This window comes from Danio rerio, chromosome 8, assembly GCF_052040795.2.
Source record: "Danio rerio strain M-AB ecotype USA chromosome 8, GRCz13ab, whole genome shotgun sequence".
NCBI classification, from domain to species: domain Eukaryota; kingdom Metazoa; phylum Chordata; class Actinopteri; order Cypriniformes; family Danionidae; genus Danio; species Danio rerio.
The window spans coordinates 9,449,653-9,469,991 of record NC_141028.1 but is presented as its reverse complement, the minus strand read 5'-3'; the positions used below and the strand labels follow the sequence as shown (position 1 = coordinate 9,469,991).

General features: G+C 36.2%; 2 protein-coding genes across 2 annotated transcripts in view; one reads left to right on the top strand and one right to left on the bottom strand.

Moving 5' to 3' along the window:
* Nucleotides 1-99: 99 nt before the first annotated feature.
* LOC564674 (uncharacterized) lies at nucleotides 100-19,897 on the bottom strand. The gene is made up of 9 exons (XM_087264266.2): nucleotides 19,447-19,897; nucleotides 17,211-17,384; nucleotides 16,961-17,118; nucleotides 9,806-10,004; nucleotides 8,206-8,302; nucleotides 5,083-5,254; nucleotides 4,847-4,996; nucleotides 4,346-4,467; nucleotides 100-889 (listed from the first exon to the last, which is right to left on the bottom strand). The coding sequence occupies exons 1-9, from the start codon at nucleotides 19,674-19,676 to the stop codon at nucleotides 824-826; spliced, it is 1,368 nt and encodes a 455-aa protein (XP_087120392.1). The 5' UTR covers nucleotides 19,677-19,897; the 3' UTR covers nucleotides 100-823.
* The window catches only part of mecp2 (methyl CpG binding protein 2), a 47,852-nt gene continuing 36,203 nt past the window's right edge, over nucleotides 8,691-20,339 (top strand). The window contains exon 1 of the mRNA XM_087262840.1: nucleotides 8,691-8,817. The gene's annotated coding sequence lies outside the window, so the exon portion shown is untranslated. The remainder of the gene's footprint in view (nucleotides 8,818-20,339) is intronic.

Here is a 20,339-nt window from a genome sequence, read left to right as displayed (position 1 = left end):
TGCAATTTCGATTCTCTTTATGTCCTGTACATGTGGTTAAATTGACAGTAAAGCTGACTTAGATTTTTAAGACTGTTAATCAAGCCAGATAAATTAATCTTTTTTTGTTTTTAAAGACTAGAACGTTTATTTAAACAGTTGTTACACTAGAATTTATTGGATACATAAAAACACAACATCTGACAAAAACAATGATTAAATATTAAAACCTGCGCTGTAAAAAACATCCGTTAATGAACAGTTTCCATATTTTGTGATTCACACGTGTTTTCAGTTTATTTACGATTGTGAATTGCATTATGGGATGTTGATCTGTGCTCTGTTGACTTTTGATGTAAAAAAAAATTAAACTCTACAGTTTTAACAAAGTGACTTTTATTGACATTTTAGTAGTTTGAAATCAAGTTATAAGACATAATAAGTAGAGAAATAAGTCTGTAAAATAACTGTAAATGTACTGGCAGCTTTATGCTATTTTTGTAGCATAATATACAACACCAACCCAGACAATAGATCACTTTAAACTATTAAAAATGTCATTAAAAGTCACTTTTTCCCAACATTACAAGACTAAAAGGTGTTAGAAGAAAGATCAAGCTCCCATAATGTAATTCAAAAGCAGAAATAAATAGAGAAAAATAAGAAATAAAAACATGAAATCACAAAATACGGAAAACTGCAAATTTACAGACATATTTATTGTACATACACAGAAAATAAATTAAAAGAGTTTGATCAATTTAAAAGTTCATCATCCATCTAGGCTGCTAATCTCCTGATTATATCTTAGGATGGAAATCAAACCTTTTCCAGATATTCTGCATCAGCTCTTCACTTTGCTCACTTCAGGACCACACAAAGATTTGCGACTCCTCAGGCTATACCTTGGCTGTTGAAGAAACAATGAAAAACATTAGCATTCAGACACATTTGCAATCAAAATACAGCTGGACAACACATGTGCAACAGATCTGCATAACTGCTTCGCATGAAATGGAACTGTATTATTGAGAAAACAATGGCTGAAGCGTCTTCATAAATCTAAGTGTCGTGGATCTTCAAAGAAGGAGTAAGAATTTTTATTTATATTATTATTCATTTGCAGGCAGCATGGTGGCACAGTGGGTACCACAATTGCCTCACAGCAAGAAGGTCACTGCTTTGAGTCCTGGCTGGGTCAGTTGGCATTTCTGTGTGGAGTTTGCATGTTCTCCCTGTGTTGGCGTAGGTTTTCTCCGGGTGCTCTGGTTTCCACCACAGTCCAAAAACATTTGGATTAGGTGAATAAACTAAATTGTCTGTAGTGTATGAGTGTGTATGGATGTTTCCCAGTGATGGGTTGCAGCTGGAACGGCATGCGCTGTGTAAAACATATACTGGATAAGTTGGCAGTTCATTCCGCTGTGGTAACCCCAGATTAATAAAAAGACTAAGCCGAAAAGAAAATGAATGTTTCATGTGCAACATTTAATTTTTTTGTAATAATATTTCTGGAATGGAACTTACTAAAACAAACTTGCATCAACAGAAATTATCATCAATTCAAGCCGTGCAAGTTGAGTCCATAAGGAAAAATATTCAATTAAACAATCTGTTATTTTACTAAATATTAATGTTTATATAAAATTATATTTTTTCCATCAATTAAAGGTGCAAGTTTAACAAACAGTGATTGAACTAGGTATTGCACTCCCAGTTCAACACACACACAAGAGCAGTGTGCCAGATTGTTGACACCAACAGCAGTGACAGTCGAGCCTAAAGGCTGATTTAAGTCGTGTTTTAAATAAAAGCAACATCACACGTCAGAAGGAATATTTATCATATTAAAAGAGTTTTTGTCCTAACCAACACCTGAAATTATAGATCTTCTATTTCTTGCAGTTAAACAACAGAAAACTGACAATAGCCGCATTTTCACTATTGCACCTAAGGCGAGCGAGCCAAGGCCAGTCACATTTCCACTGTGATTTCCAGGGCCTGATCAGGCCAAAGCGGGGCTTTTTTGGGGCCAGCGGCCGGCCTTTTTTTCGGCCTGTCGAATACCTTAGGCCAAAGAGGGCCAGCTGGGGCTTCAGGGTGGAGTGAAAGGAGAGGCGGACTTTGACAGAGTCTGGTAAAGATGGCATGCCGTCATTACACTAGTTTTCTGATCGCACACGAGTACATGACCAAACAAATAAATAAATAAGGGGAAAAAAAAGCATCTAGCCTTATAGGCTGCGGGTCTATTTACTTATGATCGCCCTTATGTTTCCCTTTTAAATGTAAGGCTGTTGCATGAAATAGACCTAATAAAGCTTTAATTTATAAGTGACATTCTTTGCTGCGTCCTCCTTGATGTTTCAATGACGCATAATAATCTTTACACCATATTAAAGACACAGCAGACAGTAAAGGTTGTCAAGAGTTTTTGTCAAGTTTAAAAGGTGTGTTTGTGCGCGTTTAGATGCCTGTATGTGAATGTGAGCACTGGCAAAAAGAGCCCTCGCTTCACAGCTCTGTTGATGCCACAAGCGTTTTGTTTTCTGTTTTTATTTATTTTGGAGATAACACACAATATAAATACAACAGAAAGACATGAAACTTTACAAATGACGTGTCTACTATAGTAGACTCAAAACAATAGTGTCATGTTTCGATAAAATAGCCTAAGCTATATTGAAATAATTTAAAGAATTAAAAATATCGGATGTAATAAAAACACATTAAATAAATAAACCAATATAAAACAAACAAAAGCTAGAATAATGTAGGTATTTACAATACATAAATCAAACTGTTTTACAGCCATATTAAACTTTCATTTTACAAAGGCCTCTCTGAAAAAAAGATCTTAGTTATTTTCTAAAAACAATAAACACTGGAGGAGGATTGAAATATTATTTATAAAGTATTTGGATACAATCATATAAATCAAACAAGCGGCAACCTCCCGCTCTGCCTCAGGAAGCCAATACGGAAGTAACTAAAACTGCAATTCATCCGAAATTCCGCTAGCCCTGGCCACTCCTGGCTCCAAAACAGAGCAAATTTCAATTGAGCCCACTGTTAGCATGGCCAACTTTACAGCAGAAAAAAAGGTGTTTACAGCCTGGTACAAAAAAAGATTTTAGTAAATACAGCTAATATCACCCTTCATGACAACTGTGAGGGGGGTGAATTTTTTTATAACTCATCCGTTTCCTTTATATTAAGTTATATTAAGTTTGCATAATTAAAGGCGTGGCCACATGAGTGACAGCTAGGTCTCACTGGTCGCCGTCACGTCACCTCTGCTGAATCCTGCAGATTAGCCACTGAACTCGGCATATTTATCGTATTTCTGTGTTGTTTTATGTGGCTTTACACAGTCGACTGCCTTTTGGACTTGTTTCCTACAATTATCAGATGGCTTGGCATGCTGAGTGCACTTAATTGTGCTCACAAACCATTCACGTGGCCTCCGTTTCCCATGTGAGTAAAGTTATATACTTATATACCATCTCTATACATGTATTTGTTTTATTTAAGATCATTTATCGTTTTTATTTATATTTAGAGCTGTAATGCACTCCAGAATCTGTCAGATTGATTAGCTGTAGGCTCTAGATCAGTCATCTGAAGCGTTGTCATACAGTGTTATGCTGGATTTCATCAGCAGTCTTACATTAACTAACACAGACTATATCTGAAGTGTTTGGAAGTAATTTGCGTTTTCCTCCTGTTGAAAAACGTCATAAGAACAATGTTTAGTGGCTCAATGTATTACAGCAGTGTTTTTAAAAGACTAAACACTTTATTGATATAGTGTACAACCAAGCACAAGTGGTCAGAATACAAACGAGTCACAGGTGATAAAGTATTAGGCATTCTCCCAAAGTAAAGTGTGTCTGAATCAGGTCCAAGCAAACTGTCTGCAGGTGTCTGAAGCTCCGCTCACTCTCCGCCTCTTTGCCCTTGTTTCGTATCCCGCCGTGGGTGTGATGACGCGAAAACAAAATGGCGACGGTTGGCCGCGCCTACTTGTGGCTTCTTTTGCGCTCTTTAGAAACCTATGGGTGACGTCACGGATACTACGTCCATATATTTTACAGTCTAAGAAATCAAATAGTGCAAACAGAGCATTTATTGGGAGAGTGAAACTAGGCTACCTTTTTCTCTGTCACGCAGTCCTGCGCAGCGCCGCTTTACAAACGCATCAGGAAAAATTGCAAATACAAAATGTGTTCTTTTTCCTCAAACAAGTGTTTATGTTTTTATATGAAGTGGTAAAATGAAATTTTTAAATTTAAATACATGAAGAGCTTTATTAGTGAAAAGAATCATTAATAAAAATATGAATTCCTAAGTTCTGCTCCAGTACCTCAGTGTCCTCCACCAGTACACTGTACACCGTGGCGGAGGACGTCCTCAATCGAGACCCTGATGTGTGCCGCTGACGTCTCTTTAGTGTTTCAGAGCTGCTCTGTGTTTCCTGATGTCTGTCTGATGACAACACAAAAGATCAGCATCCATTTAAGCTCAGTTCAACAAATAAAGCAACAGTAAACAACATTAACATTCCTTTTTTATGTAGATAAGACAGACAGACAGACAGACAGACAGACAGACAGACAGACAGACAGACAGACAGACAGACAGACAGACAGACAGACAGACAGACAGACAGACAGACAGACAGACAGACAGACAGACAGACAGACAGACAGATAGATAGATAGATAGATAGATAGATAGATAGATAGATAGATAGATAGATAGATAGATAGATTAGTACCTACAACGCATCAAGATTTAATCTAGACAAACATTGTATAAACTACCACAGTGGTAATCTAAACAGGGCTTTAGAAACAATACTTACTATCTTGGGACTTTGGGAATATCGACAGGGCTTCATTCACAACACTTGAGGGATGCAGAATAACCAAACTGTCCTCTTGCTCTTCCCACCTGCTCTCCCACTGTTTTCGTCTGGACCTCTTCCATTCATCCACAGACGCCGAGAGACATTCTAGTAGGAATTACAGTAAAAGATCGAGAAGAAATCCCGAAAGGTAGCCATTAAACATGGAGGTAGCTGCTCTTTTGGAGATATACCTGCTTTTTGCAAGGCCTGCTGCAGATCAGAGCGAGTCTCTTTGAGCTCCTTCAGTATTTCCAGACTCTCCCGGCTGATGTTGCGAAAGCGAAGAGCGAAGAACAGCAGAACGAGGAGGCCAATAAGAAGCATGGCTTTTCTTAGGAGCCCAACGAAAAAGGCAATTTTCTCCTGTTCAAAAAAATAAAGATTGACAGAATGAAGATTCATTTTAATTCAATTCTGCTTAAATGTGAAGTGCGTTCATTTTCCTTCGGTTTATTCCCTCATTTATCAGAGGTCGCAAAAGCAGAGTGAACCACCAATTATTCCGGCAAAAGTTTTACGCGGCGGATGCTCTTCCAGCTAAAACCCAGTACTGGGAAACACACATTCACACATACACACTCATACACTATAGCCAATTTAGTCTATTCTTTAGACTGTGAGAGAAACCCAGAGAAAAAGCACCCAGAGAAAACCCACACCAACACAGGGAGAACATGCAAACTCTACAGAGAAATGCCAACTGGCTCAGCCAGGACTTGAACTAGTGACCATCTTGCTGTGTGGCGACAGTGCTAACCACTGAGCCACCGTGCCGCCCATGTGAAGTGTTCACATTCGAAATACCATCAACCATTCCTTCAGTATTATTCTGGGATCTTACACCTCAAGTCACATTTAAGCACTTTTCAGATGCTTTTTCAAATCTTCCCACCTCTAAAGTGTGGCAATGTGCATATTTACATACATATCAGCCACGCACTAAAGACTATGGGTGGTCGTGCTTTTTCGTAGTTCGCCTAAGCTATGGAATGGCCTACCCATCAGCATTAGGAATGCTGCTTCTCTGGACTGTTTAAGAAACTTCTCAAGACTCACCTTTATACCGTTGCTTTTAACTTTGATTATTTTTGCTATCATCCAATTGTATTGAATCGTTTACATTTTATTGTGGTCTTATTTTTACTGTTTTTTTATTGTTCTGCTTTGTTTGTAAAGCATATTATAAATAAAATGCATCATTATTATTATTATTATTATTATTACATATACATGCCATTTGTTATAGTATTTTATATATTATAGTATTCGTTTAAAATTTGGAAAGAAGGAGTTAAGTACATCATGATTTTGCCAAGTACAATGCGATCCTGGATTAACATTTTTATTGATCCTGGAACATCATTTTTGTTTGAATATGTAATCCATGCACATTCCCTTCCCCTAAACCAGGGGTCTCAAACTCAATTTACCTGGGGGCCGCAGGAGGCAAAGTCTGGGTGAGGCTGGGCCGCATAAGGGATTTCACAAAAAAAAAAAGTCCTTAAATGTCATTATTAACAGTTTTAATTATTTCTTCTGAACATGAAGTGTCCTGAACATTAATAGAACATTGAGTGAAGATTATGAACAGTTCTTCTGAACATGGCATCTTTTGCCTACTCCTTGCTGCCAGAGACTTGACAGCGCTTCTTCTCACAAATCTGATTGCAGATCAGAAAAATTGGTGCAGATCTGCAGAGTGGATGCGCGCGTACTGAAGAGCGGTGTTATCGCGCGCGTACTGATCAGCTGTGTTGTCGCGCGCGTACTCAAGAGCGGTGTTGTCGCGCGCCTACTGAAGGGCGGGACCGAAGGTGTGCCGCGTCGCGGGGGCACTTTTGATCATTTTGGAAGGGCACTTTCTATCCAAGACTAAAAAGGGCATGTGCTCTGCACAGGTTGAGCCCTATGTGTGCACGTGCCTGCCCTCACCTAAAAAAAAGGCGTATATATGTATAAATAAAACACCCCCACCCCACTCCAGTCACATCAGTCTGTATCTACCTATAATATATATATAAGATGCAGGCTGTAGCTAGGTGGCAGGCTGCAGATAGGTAGCTAAGTGGCAGGCAGGGGCGGGAACAGCTTACCTTGGTTCTGGCTGGCGCGAGTTCCCTCCTAACACTTCCCGCCCGTCACAGCGTCTAACAAAGGGGCGGGGTGCGTGGTGATGTCACCGGCACCCCCGCCCCTTTGTTTACACGGCAGGCGGGGAATGCCAGTGACCGCTGTGTATGGATAGAATCAGCGGAGCGGGGAGCGCATATTGCACTGAGGGCCGCAAATGGCCCGCGGGCCGCGAGTTTGAGACCCCTGCCCTAAACCCAACCATGACTGAAAATTATTTTCTAAAATCAGAGAGGAAAAACAGTTGGACAACAATAAAGTAGGAGTGCATAAAATTAACCGCAAGCCTTAACTTGTAAACGTATCCCTTAATTCTGATTGGCTGATTAGAATGTAATCCAGGAACATGTCCTACTTAGATACTTATATAGGCTGCGTTCGAAACCCCTACTACTCAGTATTTGGATTTAGACGAACTTCTCGGCTGTTAGAAAAGTACGTTCTATACAGTATAAATGGGAGCAATATGAAAGGGATTCGGACGTACTACATCTGCCATTTTGCCATAGTCAAGTGACCTACCCGCGTCAGTTGCGTCGCTTCACTCCCATTCATGAACTCTCTCATGGGGCATCATGGGATAGCGCAGCATGCATGGGACTTCACTTTACATGCGCACTTCAGAATCTCGCCGGAAGTAGTAGGCCATTTTGGTAATTCTTGCATACTGATTTTCGAATTTATGAATTCAGATATACTACTCGGCTCACATACTGATTCTCATTAGCGTACTGTATAGTATGGAAGTATGCCGTTTCGGATGCAGCCATGGTATAGTATTCTAAGGAAACTTTAGATGAAACGCTGAACATTGAAGAAGAAACATTTAAGCTGAGGTTAAATGACAGTAATTCAATCTTAAATTTATATTTATCTTAATTTCATGCATTCTTTATTCTTGAAACGGTAATCTCCTACTGCTTTAATCAAAGAGTGCGAATTTAAAAAAGCATATACATAGACTATAGAATTTTAATGCAAAAGCAAAAAAATTTTAATAATATTTTAAAAGTTCTGATTTAGTAAGAAAAATTAATATGAAAACACAATTACATTAGGAAATTTAAGCACTTTATCCAAAATCTAAGCACTTTTCAATCCTTGAAAACCCCAAATTAAAATTCAAGCATTTTCAAGGATTTCCAGCATTTCCGTACAGACCCTGATTACTGCAGCAGTCTTACCATCTGTTGAAAACCATGCTCCTCATTTTCCATTACAGTCTTACAGATCAGCCTTTCAAGGTAGATATTCAAAGCCACGAGCCCAAAAAGGAAGAATCTAAAATGAAACAAGATGCATCAATGTCAGCATGCGAGTTATTTAATAAAAGGGGTCAAAATAATGTACAATGTACTATTAATTACTTATTTATTTTATTTGTTTATTTGGCAGGGACGGTGTACACTAATTAGCATTGCTGCAAATACACCAGAATTTTTCATCCGTTGTCCCTTGACAGTTGTTAAAATTGTTACCCTAAAACACAACACAAAACAAATATACAATGAACTAAGCATAACTAAGAAGCACTAAAATAGACATAGTTAAGTAGATCTTAATAAAAAAGGTATACGAACAAAATAAACTAAAAACACCAACATAAAGAAGATCAGAGTAGTTTTGCCGGTACAGTATAGAATTTAAAGTCATGCTGCAGTGGAAAAATAATGAATATTGTATATGACTACCATGAGCTTGGAGGACTGCATCCACACATCTCTGCAATGACTCAAATCACTTATTAATAAAGTCATCTGGAATGGCAAAGAAAGCGTTCTTGCAGGACTCCCAGAGTTCATCAAGACTCTTTGTATTCATCTTAAATGCCTCCACCTCCATCTTACCCTAGACATTCTCAATAATGTTCATGTCGGGTGATGGACTGGGCAATCCTAGAGCACCTTGTCCTTCTTTGATTTCAGGAACTTTGATGTGGAGGCTGCAGTATGAGGAGCGCTATCCTGCTGAAGAATTTGCCCTCTCCTGTGGTTTGCAATGTAATGGGTAGCACAAATTATTGATTCTTCAGGCAGTCGATGTTGCCATCTACTCTGCAGATTTCTCGTAGACCCCATACTGATTGTAACCCAAACCATTATTTTTCGTTCACCAAACTTGACTGATTTCTATGAGAATTGTGGGTTCCAGCAGGTCTTTTGCTGTATTTGTGATGATTGGGATGTAGTTCAACAGATGATTCATCTGAAAAATCTACCTTCTGCCACTTTTCCAAATGATCAACTAGAAGTCAGGTTATTATTTGGTGCTCTTACAACTGAGATTGACGACAAGACTTTTGTTAGGTATTGTATAATGCCAGAATGACAATATAATATCATCACAACGGAAGTACAGTCTTACATACAAAACATATTTTATTCTTAAGAATATTTCATTTAATTAGAGTCATTTTAAGAGTTTAATAATCAGGCATTTGAATCGGAATGTGAAAACGCATATCGTAAATAAATTATAATAAACGTTAACAAAAAAGTGCAAGATAAAAACCAACAAAGGCTGCGATATCTGCAACCAGAACTATTTTCTAGTCATCAGGCACCCACATGAAAACATACTATAGTCATTTATAGTAAATACTATAGTGTTTATGAACCCTACTGACTGCTCCAGTAGAGATAAAGATGTTGCACAATCAACTAATATATTGCTAGAATTGGTTTTTAATGTTTAGGCAATATATATTGCATCACCAAAATTGATTGAGCTCATGTCCATGTCTTGTGCGATAAGTCGATATATTGCTTATTCGTTCATACTCGCCTGGCTCCAGCAGTACGGCGCACAGAGGTCAGCAGGAATGAAGCACTGAAGCCCAGAGCGTTGTAAAACAGGGAACTGAAAGTGTGCGTCTCAGACATGATGAAACTCTGCAGGAAGGCCACACGATTGAAGATTTCCGCAAATGCCACCTGCTGCTCCTGTGCGGAATGCCTCATCTCCGCAAATACATCTCGCAGTCCTGAAACATTCAAGCACATGTGGAAAGGAGGAGGTAAAAAAAACAACAAATCAAGGCGTCGAGGTCAAGAACATACTTCAGTCTGATTTGCATTGATTGCTTCGTGTGTACTGAAAGCTAAAAATAAGACAATTTTGTAAAACTCAAATCATCCACAAAACAGCTTGAATTGAGTCTCCATGTAAAGTGGTAAGCAGAGAATTATTAGCAGAATAAATGTGACTCGTTGTAGAAACTGTCATAGTAGAATTGAATAAATAATAAATCAAAAAATTCAAACAATGAAGAGGATTTTGAAATCTAAATGACATGATATATTGATAACAATGAATAATTGGCTAATAAATTTGATAATACATTTATCTATCTATCAATCTATCAATCAATCAATCAATCAATCTATCTATCTATCTATCCCTGTATAAGTGCATTCAACTTTAGAGCCCTTTAGACCATGAGACGGACCGTTTCTCTGTGTTTCGCTGGTAATGTCTCTAAATAAATTAGGCCTATTTAGTTATTGATTTATTATTTATGTACAGTAATTAAGCCATAAAATGAAAAAAGTAAAATAAATATCACCAAAGAAAATGTAAATGTAAACGTACATGTACGTACAACGTATTTATTTTTGCTTGCACTTTCATTTTAGTTGTCTTTTATTTCTTTAGTTTTAACGATTCTTAAAAGTTTAATGATTTATGAAAGAATTAAAATGCTTCGTTTCATTATTTCATCTTTATTTACAAGTAGCAGGGTATTTACAGCTACTGTATATTTCTGTTTGTTCGCATCTAGTCCCTTTCTGCCCGCTGGCGGCAGTTGCAAACAGCTGTTACACCCAAAAACATTTTACTAATCCCTTTGTCCATCAGCAAAATAAATCATTAAACAAACACAAATAATGCAACAACACTGTTAAATACAATCTTAAATCCCCAAAACGTTTTTAATTTCTGCACATTTTAATGTTGCAATTCATTTTGAAATGAATTAATGTAAATTTATTGTTCAACACATTCAATTGCTTTAGAATTGTATATTTAAAGAATCATAATATATACGTTAATTATAATATATACTAAATAAATAATAATAAAAAAGATATATATATATATATATATATATATATATATATATATATATATATATATATATTCTTTTTTTATTATTATTATTTATTTAGTTATAATTATCAACCATTACATAAAAATAAATAAATATAACTAAAATAAACAAATAAATAAAAATATACATACTAATAAAAATAAACTAATAAAAATAAACATATAAATATAAAAAATGCAAATAAATAAATAAAAATAAATGAATAAATAAAAATAAAAAAATGAATAAAGTTAGGCTTGAATGGGCCAGAACTTCAACATTTCTACAGCATTTTTAAACTCCCTTTACACATTTTCCAGATGATCACAATGGTGTTATGCTTTAAAAGTTGTTTTGTTTTTAAGTCTTCTTTATAAAAAATACCTCTTTTACACCTAAAAGCAGAATCTCTACTGTGACACAGAGTATATCCAAATTAAGCTTATCAAACAAGAACATATGTAGCGTGGGATTTAAGGATTCAATCAATTATAAAGAATAGATTGGATGATTGTAGTTTGCCATTGGTGGACATCCTGTGAATGACAGCTTGATCCCGCCTCCATTGCACCAGTAAACATCAAAGAAGTGATGTCATGCAAGAGAGAGGACTAGAGTTGTTTCAATTACACATTACAATCACAACAGTCATCGTGTGAATGAATTAGATTCTAAAAATAAAAACAGGAATCGTCTATTTTGATTTCATGATGACTTCCACTGTTGGTGATTCTAAACCACATCACACTAGAATTAGCATATGTGGTCAATTATTTGTAATTTAGTTTTATACTTTCAATAAATAAGATGTCCATTTATATATGGTTTGTTTGGATAGGACAAAGTTTGGCTGCAATTTGAAAAAATATGGAATTTTAAGGGTTTAAAAATCTAAATATTGAGGAAAAATTGCCTTTAAAATTGTCCAAAATAAATTCTCATACATCTGTGCAATGACTCAAATCACTTATTAATAAAATCCTCTGGAATGGCAAAGAAAGTACAGGACTCCCAGAGTTCATCAAGATTCTTTGGATTCGTCTTCAATGCCCTCTCCTCTTTCTTAACCCAGACATGCTCAATAATGTCTGTACCTGGTGACTGGGCTGGCCACTCCTCCAAATTAAGCTTCTAAACAAGAACATATGTAGGGCAGGATTTAATGATTTTATAAAGAATTGATTAGATGATTGCAATTTGCCATTGGTTTACATCCTGTGAACGAAAGCTTGATCACTCCTCCATTGCACCAGTAAACATCGGAGAAGGGATGTCATTAGAGGGAGGACCAGTGTTGTTGATATTACACATTGCAATCACAACACTCATTCCGTGAATGAATCAGATTCTAGAAATAAAATTAGGAAACGTCTAACTTGATTTCATGATGACTTTCATTGTTGGTGATTCTAAACCACACATCACACTATAATTAGCATATGCGGTCAATTATTTGTAATTGAGATTTATTCTTTCAATAATTAAGTTATTAATTGATGTATAATTTGTTCAGGTAGGACAAAATTAAGCTGCAATTAAAATTTTGAAATATTAGGGGTTTAAAAAAAAAAATCACCTTTAAAATGTCCAAATTAAATACTTAGCAATGAATATTACTAATAAAAAAAATCAGTTTTGACATAGTTATGGTAGAAAATCTACAAAATGTCTTCATGGGACGTGATCTTATTATTCTAATGATGTTTGGCATAAAATACAAATGTACAATTTTGATTTATACAATGTCTTTATGGCTTTTCCTGCAAATATACATGTGCAACTTAAAGTCTGAGTGAATCAGAAATTGCTGCAGACTTTTATTCCAGTATGAAGACATATTTCCAACTGAAATGTAATATTAAGTAGGGGGCGGGGTTCATTCTTGCACTCCTCCTCTCATCTTTCACTCGCATTAAACTAACGGCGCGTTTCACACTGGCAATGCAGATAGTACTTTCAGTTCAAGGTGCTGAATGAAAGTTTCTGACTCTTCTAAAGCATAAAAATACCATAATATGTTTGCAGATATTTAAGAAACATGCTAAGTGAACATTCTTGCATGTGAACATGTTTTTGTTTTGGTTCCTTTAACCTGCCCAATGCCAGTTTAGCCAATTATATTTCAGCACTTCAGGTTGCCTTGTTGTAAAACAGCGTTTTTCATTCATTCAGTCATGAAGTCTCTCAAAGCATGCGCTCGTGACTAAAATGCGACCTCCAGTGGACAGTAGCAGACTCCGAAATGAGACGCAGATTCAGAGTTCCACATGAGGTAGTTATTAATAAGCAACTAATATAAATATTACGAAAATAAACATTAGGTGAGCAGGTTATATTGTAACCCTGTCTCCTAACACCACACTACATTATGAGATTTACAGTGATGAAGCAATTTGGTTGTTTGCACCAGACGCAACAGGACAGAAATTTAAATACAGCCATTCAGAAGCACAGAATATACAATCAATGCTCAAAATAAAAATTGTGGCAGTTACATTGTTTAACCAGTAGATGGTGATAATAAGCCATTGAAAATATGTCACTGAATAATTTTTCAAAAATGATACCTCTAGTAATAAAACATGAAGTTTTTATGAGTGAGTCATTAAATCATCAATTGAACGTAAGACTAAAACATAAACATGATTTGTTATACAAGACTATACTGTTAAATTGACACATTTAGCATTATCAGCAACACTAGCAAAGAGTTTTTCACAGTACTGAATATTTATTTTTTAATTATTCAGCTTTTTATTTCAATATTGTTTTATTTAACTTACAGGTTCTTAGTTCTGTTTGTTAAAACCAAAAGCTTCTTGCAGTACCGTTTTTGTAATTAATGGAAAGGAAATGACATTAGTCTCTTTCCCTTCTTTGCTGATCTGAAAAATGGTTCAATCTATGACTCAAAAATCATAATGCATATCAAACTGTGAGATTTATGATACGTCAAACCAATACAAAGTAATTTGCAAATAATTTTTCACATTATTGAATATTTTTTTTAAAGATTTAGCTCTTTATTTCTTGATTTTATTTTGATTAAAATTACAGGTTCTGTACAAGTTATGTTTGTTCAAACCAAGAAGGTTCTTGCAGTACCGTTCTTGATTGACAAATTACACCTCCCCCTTTTTTTGCGGATCCGATAGTCACGGTTTATTCTTTATTTAGCCTTCCTTCTATATTATTATTATTATTATTCTCTTTGTGATTTTTGTGTTGTGGTGGAGATTGTTTTATTAATTGCAATTTCTTTTATTTGAGGCTGGCTCCGCCTTGCACCTGCCGCTAATTCAGCTTGTCGCCTTTATAAGCGGAAGCTGAGTGTGTGTCGTTGTGGCTCTTAATTTCCAGCGCGTCTGACTGATCCTCCCGATCTTGTCTCTCTTTGGAGAGTATGACCCGTACTTGCTGAGAATCTCTCCGTATCTTGCCCTGATGAAGGTCCGAACTTCTGTGCGCGTCTTGTACAGCTGCTGCTGAGGAGCCACGCTGGTGTTGTGCCGATTCTTTGATCTATGTTCTCTATCAATATTTTCTTTATAATATATGTTTTTGTTTGTTTGTTAAAGCAATTGCTTTGACTTGGTTATTGTTTAATTAATGATTTATATTTTATTTGCCACCTTAATTAATTAGGACACCTATATTCTAGTCTCTAAATAAATAGAGAATTGTATTTCTGGTTTCTGTGTCCTTTTATGTTGCTAACCCCTTCCCTAGGCGAGCCTTAAAAAACTGGGGTTCGTAACACCGATCAATAACTCAAAAAACATAATGTGATAAAAATAGTGAGATTACAAAATAATAGAAAAGTAAGCAATGCAAATTTTGATTTAATACAGATTTTAATACTGGTTTTTGTGGGCCAGGTTCTAGGGCTGCACAATATTGAAAAAAAATTGCGATATTTTTCTTTGATGAGATATATTGCAATAGGAATATAATTTCACCAAATGATTTGAAATATCCCAATTTGGAAACAAAGTAAAATATTTAAACACAAAAAATTAGCAATCAAATTAACAATATACATGGACATTGTTGTTAAATTATTTGTATCTTTTTATATCTTTTAATCTTTAATAAATAATCAATTTCTGCGATGTGACTATTGCAGATACACACATTACGACATCAATGTTTGAACAATATATTGTTCAGCCCAACCAGGTTCACATAGTTGCTTCTCACTTAGACATTTTGATAAATTGCCTTTCCAACGTGAATCCTTTTGGATTTTTACTTTAGATATGTTGTGTTCAAGAGGATTTAATGAGGAGTTTGATATGCGTCCATTCCTTTTATGTTTAATTAGATGTGTTTGGGTAAAGTTATTTGGTTTGGTTTTATGTTGTTTTTTTTCTTAATTTAGGGTTTAGTATAAATGATTTGTGATTGTATTGTTTTTCTGTATTTTCTTTATGAACATGCAAGTGTGTTGTGTTCAATTCAATAGTTTATTTTGTCGATCCAAGCACAAAGTTCAAAGCGCAGGGCGCAAAAGCATTCAGGGTGTGTCCACTAGAATCCATTTTTGCTAATATAGGGACTTAAAAATCCGCTTTGCGCCGTGGCGCATGGTCTAAAAGAGATGAGCTTATTCTCTTAATGAGTTAAAAGTGTGTTTTGAGAATAAACCAATGAAAGTCTCATCTATCATTCCCTTTAAGAGCCAGTTGCGTCACGCCATACCGCATTTGCTATTTACATGACGACTTTGTAAAAAAGTGGAAAAACTGAGCGTTTCACTAGCAAGGAAACAGATAAACAGAGCATCTGCAGTGCAAGAATGAGAGATAAGGCCTCATCATTATCTGCTTTCACTTTCGCTCTCGTGGATAGGGAAACCTTGTACGCACAGACATCAATTAGCCTATAAATAATTAATTTCTTTTGTTAAGCGCAAACATTTGTTTCAAAACTGTTTCTAAATTCAGTTCTAATTTCCAGCAAACGAATAAATGAACAATAATAACAAAGTGTGTTCAAAAACCTGAATTATATCCAAATACACATGCTGTGCCCCATATGCTCTAAAACCTGACAGGTGGACAAATCTAAGCTTGTTTTTAATAAAACAAATATAAATATGGATATAATAAATAATACTGCTAATAATGATAACATTATACAAAAGCAAATTGTCAAGAATAAACTGAAAAAGCCCCCGAGATGATGAAGGCATGAAAGTATGATTTTCATATTTACGTAGGCTAGAAAATAATATTTTTGTAATATTTTAATCGTTTATATTTATATCATACATGTATCCTTATTATATCCTATATATATCCTTAATATTTTATTTATTTTTCATATGTGAAGATATTTGCCTATTGCTCTACATTTTGTGTGTATTAAGCAATTTGTAAGCGAGGCGCCCAACTAACGCGCTCTGCGCTGGACAATAGACCGGTTTTGTTCTGGTCTATTAAAAAAATCTATTATAGTTTCTCAAAATAGCAACGCACCAGCAATGCGCCTCAACACACCTTCCTTTTTAAACCAGAACGCCTATGGGCACACAAATGAGCACATGCAATTTGCTATTTAAACTCCGTGGCGTAAAACATCAAAATGACTCTTGCGCCAAGCTGAAACTAGCAAACAACAATTGCGTCGCGCCTTGGCCACACTGCGCCAGGTGTACGATAGGGCCCTATGTGTGAAATCACGTGATCCAGAGGTGTATAAAAGAGTAGCATGCTGTGATCAATATTGTCTGAACCGGTGTGCTTAAAACGTCACAGGCTTTCTGATAAAGTTAATAAATTTATACTTTAGGAGCTCTGGTGTTGCCGCCTTTCTGAATAATCATCTCATTTAGACAGCAATCAAACCTTGAGTCGAGTCCTGCAGGGTGCTCTTGAGCTCCTCTCCATTGCGAAGGATGCTCTCCTGGGATTTCAGCGCAGCACTTTGGGCCACAACCAGATCCTCTGCCATCCGCTGGGTGGACGCCAACTGCTCCGCTACACCCGCTGAACTCTCAGTCAACCTAAAACCCAGATGAACATCGGCTCACATTAATATTTTATGCACATAACTACCCTTCACATTCGAAATCAGCATCTAGGGAGCTTTTTCAACCTGTGAATGGTGCTCTGGGCTCGTTGCTGCCAGCGCTCGCTCTGCAAATAATGGCATATGCTGTGGGCATGGGTGAAAAACTCGGTGTAGGTGTTGAAGGCCACAGGGTCCATGTCTTGGGTGCAGGTTTTGACATCACTGTCTTCTGTGCATTCTGGGAAACTACGACCGGACCTGGAAACAATGATTAGAGAGAGTGTTGGAATTTATAATCAATTCCATGCGTGTTCAATACAAACTCAGGAGGCGGAGATCAATATCAATAATATTAGTAATTTATTAAGTACAAATGAATAATTTGATTAGGGCCCTGGGTCGCACAAATGTGTCCTATTGGTTGTACAATGCCATCCAAGAGAACACACCAGGCGCTCTGAGTGTTTTCATAGGACTACAGATCCAGTTTATATACACAGAAGAAGGAGAAGGCGGGTTGTCTCTGTCAGCTTGTCTGCACCATCTCTAGTTCCTCTTTTCTGCACAGAAGAACTGGACCAGTTAAATGCACATGCTTAGAGACCTCCATAGGCTCCAATATGTTTTCATAAATGGTTACACAGGAAATCAGAAGCGAGAGACATGTTATTTTTAGTTTCGGCTGCACATTTCTTGTCCGAGATAGCCCTTTCTGCAAAATGCCTCATTAGTATGCAAAACACATCACTTCAAAGGCCAGATTGGGTTAGCATATAATTTGACAGAGCATACAAAATATAGTATAGAATATAAAAATATATATGGTAAAGAATGACTGTAAGGTAAATGATTTAACATCTCTTTAGGCAAAGCATACACAACATACCACTAGAGAATCAAGAATAACTCTAATGAGAAATGAAAAAAAAATTATTATATTTTCTACAAGAGAAAGTTAAAACATATGGTTTGTATGATTTGTTTGTTCTGATATAGTCATAAAGAGCAGGGAAATCTCTGATTAATACATTTTATATGAAAATAGTGATATTAAAAATAAAACGCTTAATTTGCGATGATTGGATGGAGGGACATAATGGTCAAATAGACAGGTGAACAGATAGAAGAAATGAATTAATAGATGAACAAAGAAGATAGCTAGACAGACATGGCAAGATAGATGTGTGGATAGAAAGATAGACAGACAGATGGATGGATGGATGGATGGATGGATGGATGGATGGATGGATGGATGGATGGATGAATGAACATAGTTAGATGAAGAATGACATGGACACACGAATAAAAAATAAATAGATGGATAAACGAATAGACACATAGCTAGACAGATGTATAGATACAAAGATAGACAGACAGACAGACAGACAGACAGACTGATAGACAGATAGATAGATAGATAGATAGATAGATAGATAGATAGATAGATAGATAGATAGATAGATAGATAGATAGATAGATAGATAAAAAATAAATGAATAGATAAATGAATAAACAGATAGCTAGAAGGATGGATGGATGGATGGATGGATGGATGGATGGATGGACAGACAGACAAATAGACATAGTTGACAGATAGACAGTTGGATAGATGGAAAAAAGATAAACAGACAGACAGACAGACAGACAGACAGACAGACAGACAGACAGACAGACAGACAGACAGATAGATAGATAGATAGATAGATAGATAGATAGATAGATAGATAGATAGATAGATAGATAGATAGATAGATAGATAGATAGAGTCAAACAAAAAATAGACATAGTTGACAGATAGACAGTTGGATAGAAAAAAAACAATGGATAGACAAACAAATAGCTACACCGGATGGACGGATAAAAAGAGACAGAAAGATGGATGGATGGATGGATGGATGGATGGATGGACAGACAAAAAACTAATGGACGGATAAACGAATAGAGATGGAACGATAATTGACAGACAGAGAAAGATGGATGGACGAAGTTAGTTGACAAATTGACAGAGTCACAGACGGATAAAAGATAAATGGATGGATAAACAAATAGACAGATAGCTAGTCAGATAGACAGCGAGACAGACAGATGGATAAAAAGATACAGTTATTGCACAGCTGAATGATATAGAATGACAGTTATCAAATGATTAATAAACAATATAGAAATGCTAAATTGTTTTAGACTTGTACATTTAATTTTAAATAATTATAATTCTATAAAAATGATATATAATTTATTTAGTAATAATTATCAACCATAATGCTGTATGTGGCAGAAAATAGTTTTGATTTCAGAATCTGGAGTAAAATATTGAATTGACCTTTGCAGGTGGCAGTGTGTGAAGGACAAGGCGATCTTGCTCTGCACATCATCACTGAACTCCTTACAGCTTGTTTGTATTTTCTCCAGAGCTCGAGACCAACAGGCGCCATACCGCGGCTGCTGCGACAGTTCCCGGACCCGCTGCAGCTCCAGGCGGCCCTTGTCCTCCAGGTTTTTATCGCTACTCACAGAACAAACAACAATGGCTAAAAGCGCCGTGGTCCACATTGCGCACCACGAGGAGCTGATGAACACACAACGGACGTGATTTAAGAACTTGGAGATCTTCAGTCGATATTATGACTGTCGATATATTTGATTAATACAAAAACTTAAAGCCTTCAAAAGGCATGCACCGTCCACCCCTACGTTAATTGCGTTCGTTTCTTTAACCACCACAGACAGCAATTGATCCGCCTTCAGGCTCAAACAAGGCCTGTGTTCGCGGTATTTCATACAGACCCGCACACACCTTTCAGGACCAGACACACGATCCAGGGCGGGGCGAACCATATATGGTTAATGATGGATCGATTTTTGAATATTCCTGGGTTTTTTTTCTCTTGTATGTACTTATTTGATGCTTTACTTCACTGTAAAACTCATAAACACTCTTTGTAACAAATTTGCATGATGTTGTTATTGTTACCCTGAGTCCCTGACATTAATAAAAATAAATAAAAACATATTTTTTGAATATTCCAAAAATAACCAAAACCACACATTTTTATTTTTTTTATATTAATGACCAAATATCACATACATAAATGTAAATTTACAGGAAAAAAGTAACATGTTTTAAAGAATTTAAAAATGAAACGAAGTATTATATTGGATCCATATTGCCCTCAAACAAAAACAGAGAAACAAAGCGACTCAAGTTATCAAAAT

What these genes read in the sequence shown, in the direction of transcription:
- LOC564674 (XM_087264266.2), bottom strand. Translation starts at nt 19,676, where the DNA reads ATGTGGACCACGGCGCTTTTAGCCATTGTTGTTTGTTCTGTGAGTAGC. An exon ending in ACACACTGCCACCTGCAAAG is followed by an intron (nt 17,385 to 19,446) that starts GTCAATTCAATA and finishes CATTGTTTCCAG; the next exon opens with GTCCGGTCGTAGTTTCCCAG. An exon ending in CGCCGTACTGCTGGAGCCAG is followed by an intron (nt 8,303 to 9,805) that starts GCGAGTATGAAC and finishes GTTTCATTTTAG; the next exon opens with ATTCTTCCTTTTTGGGCTCG.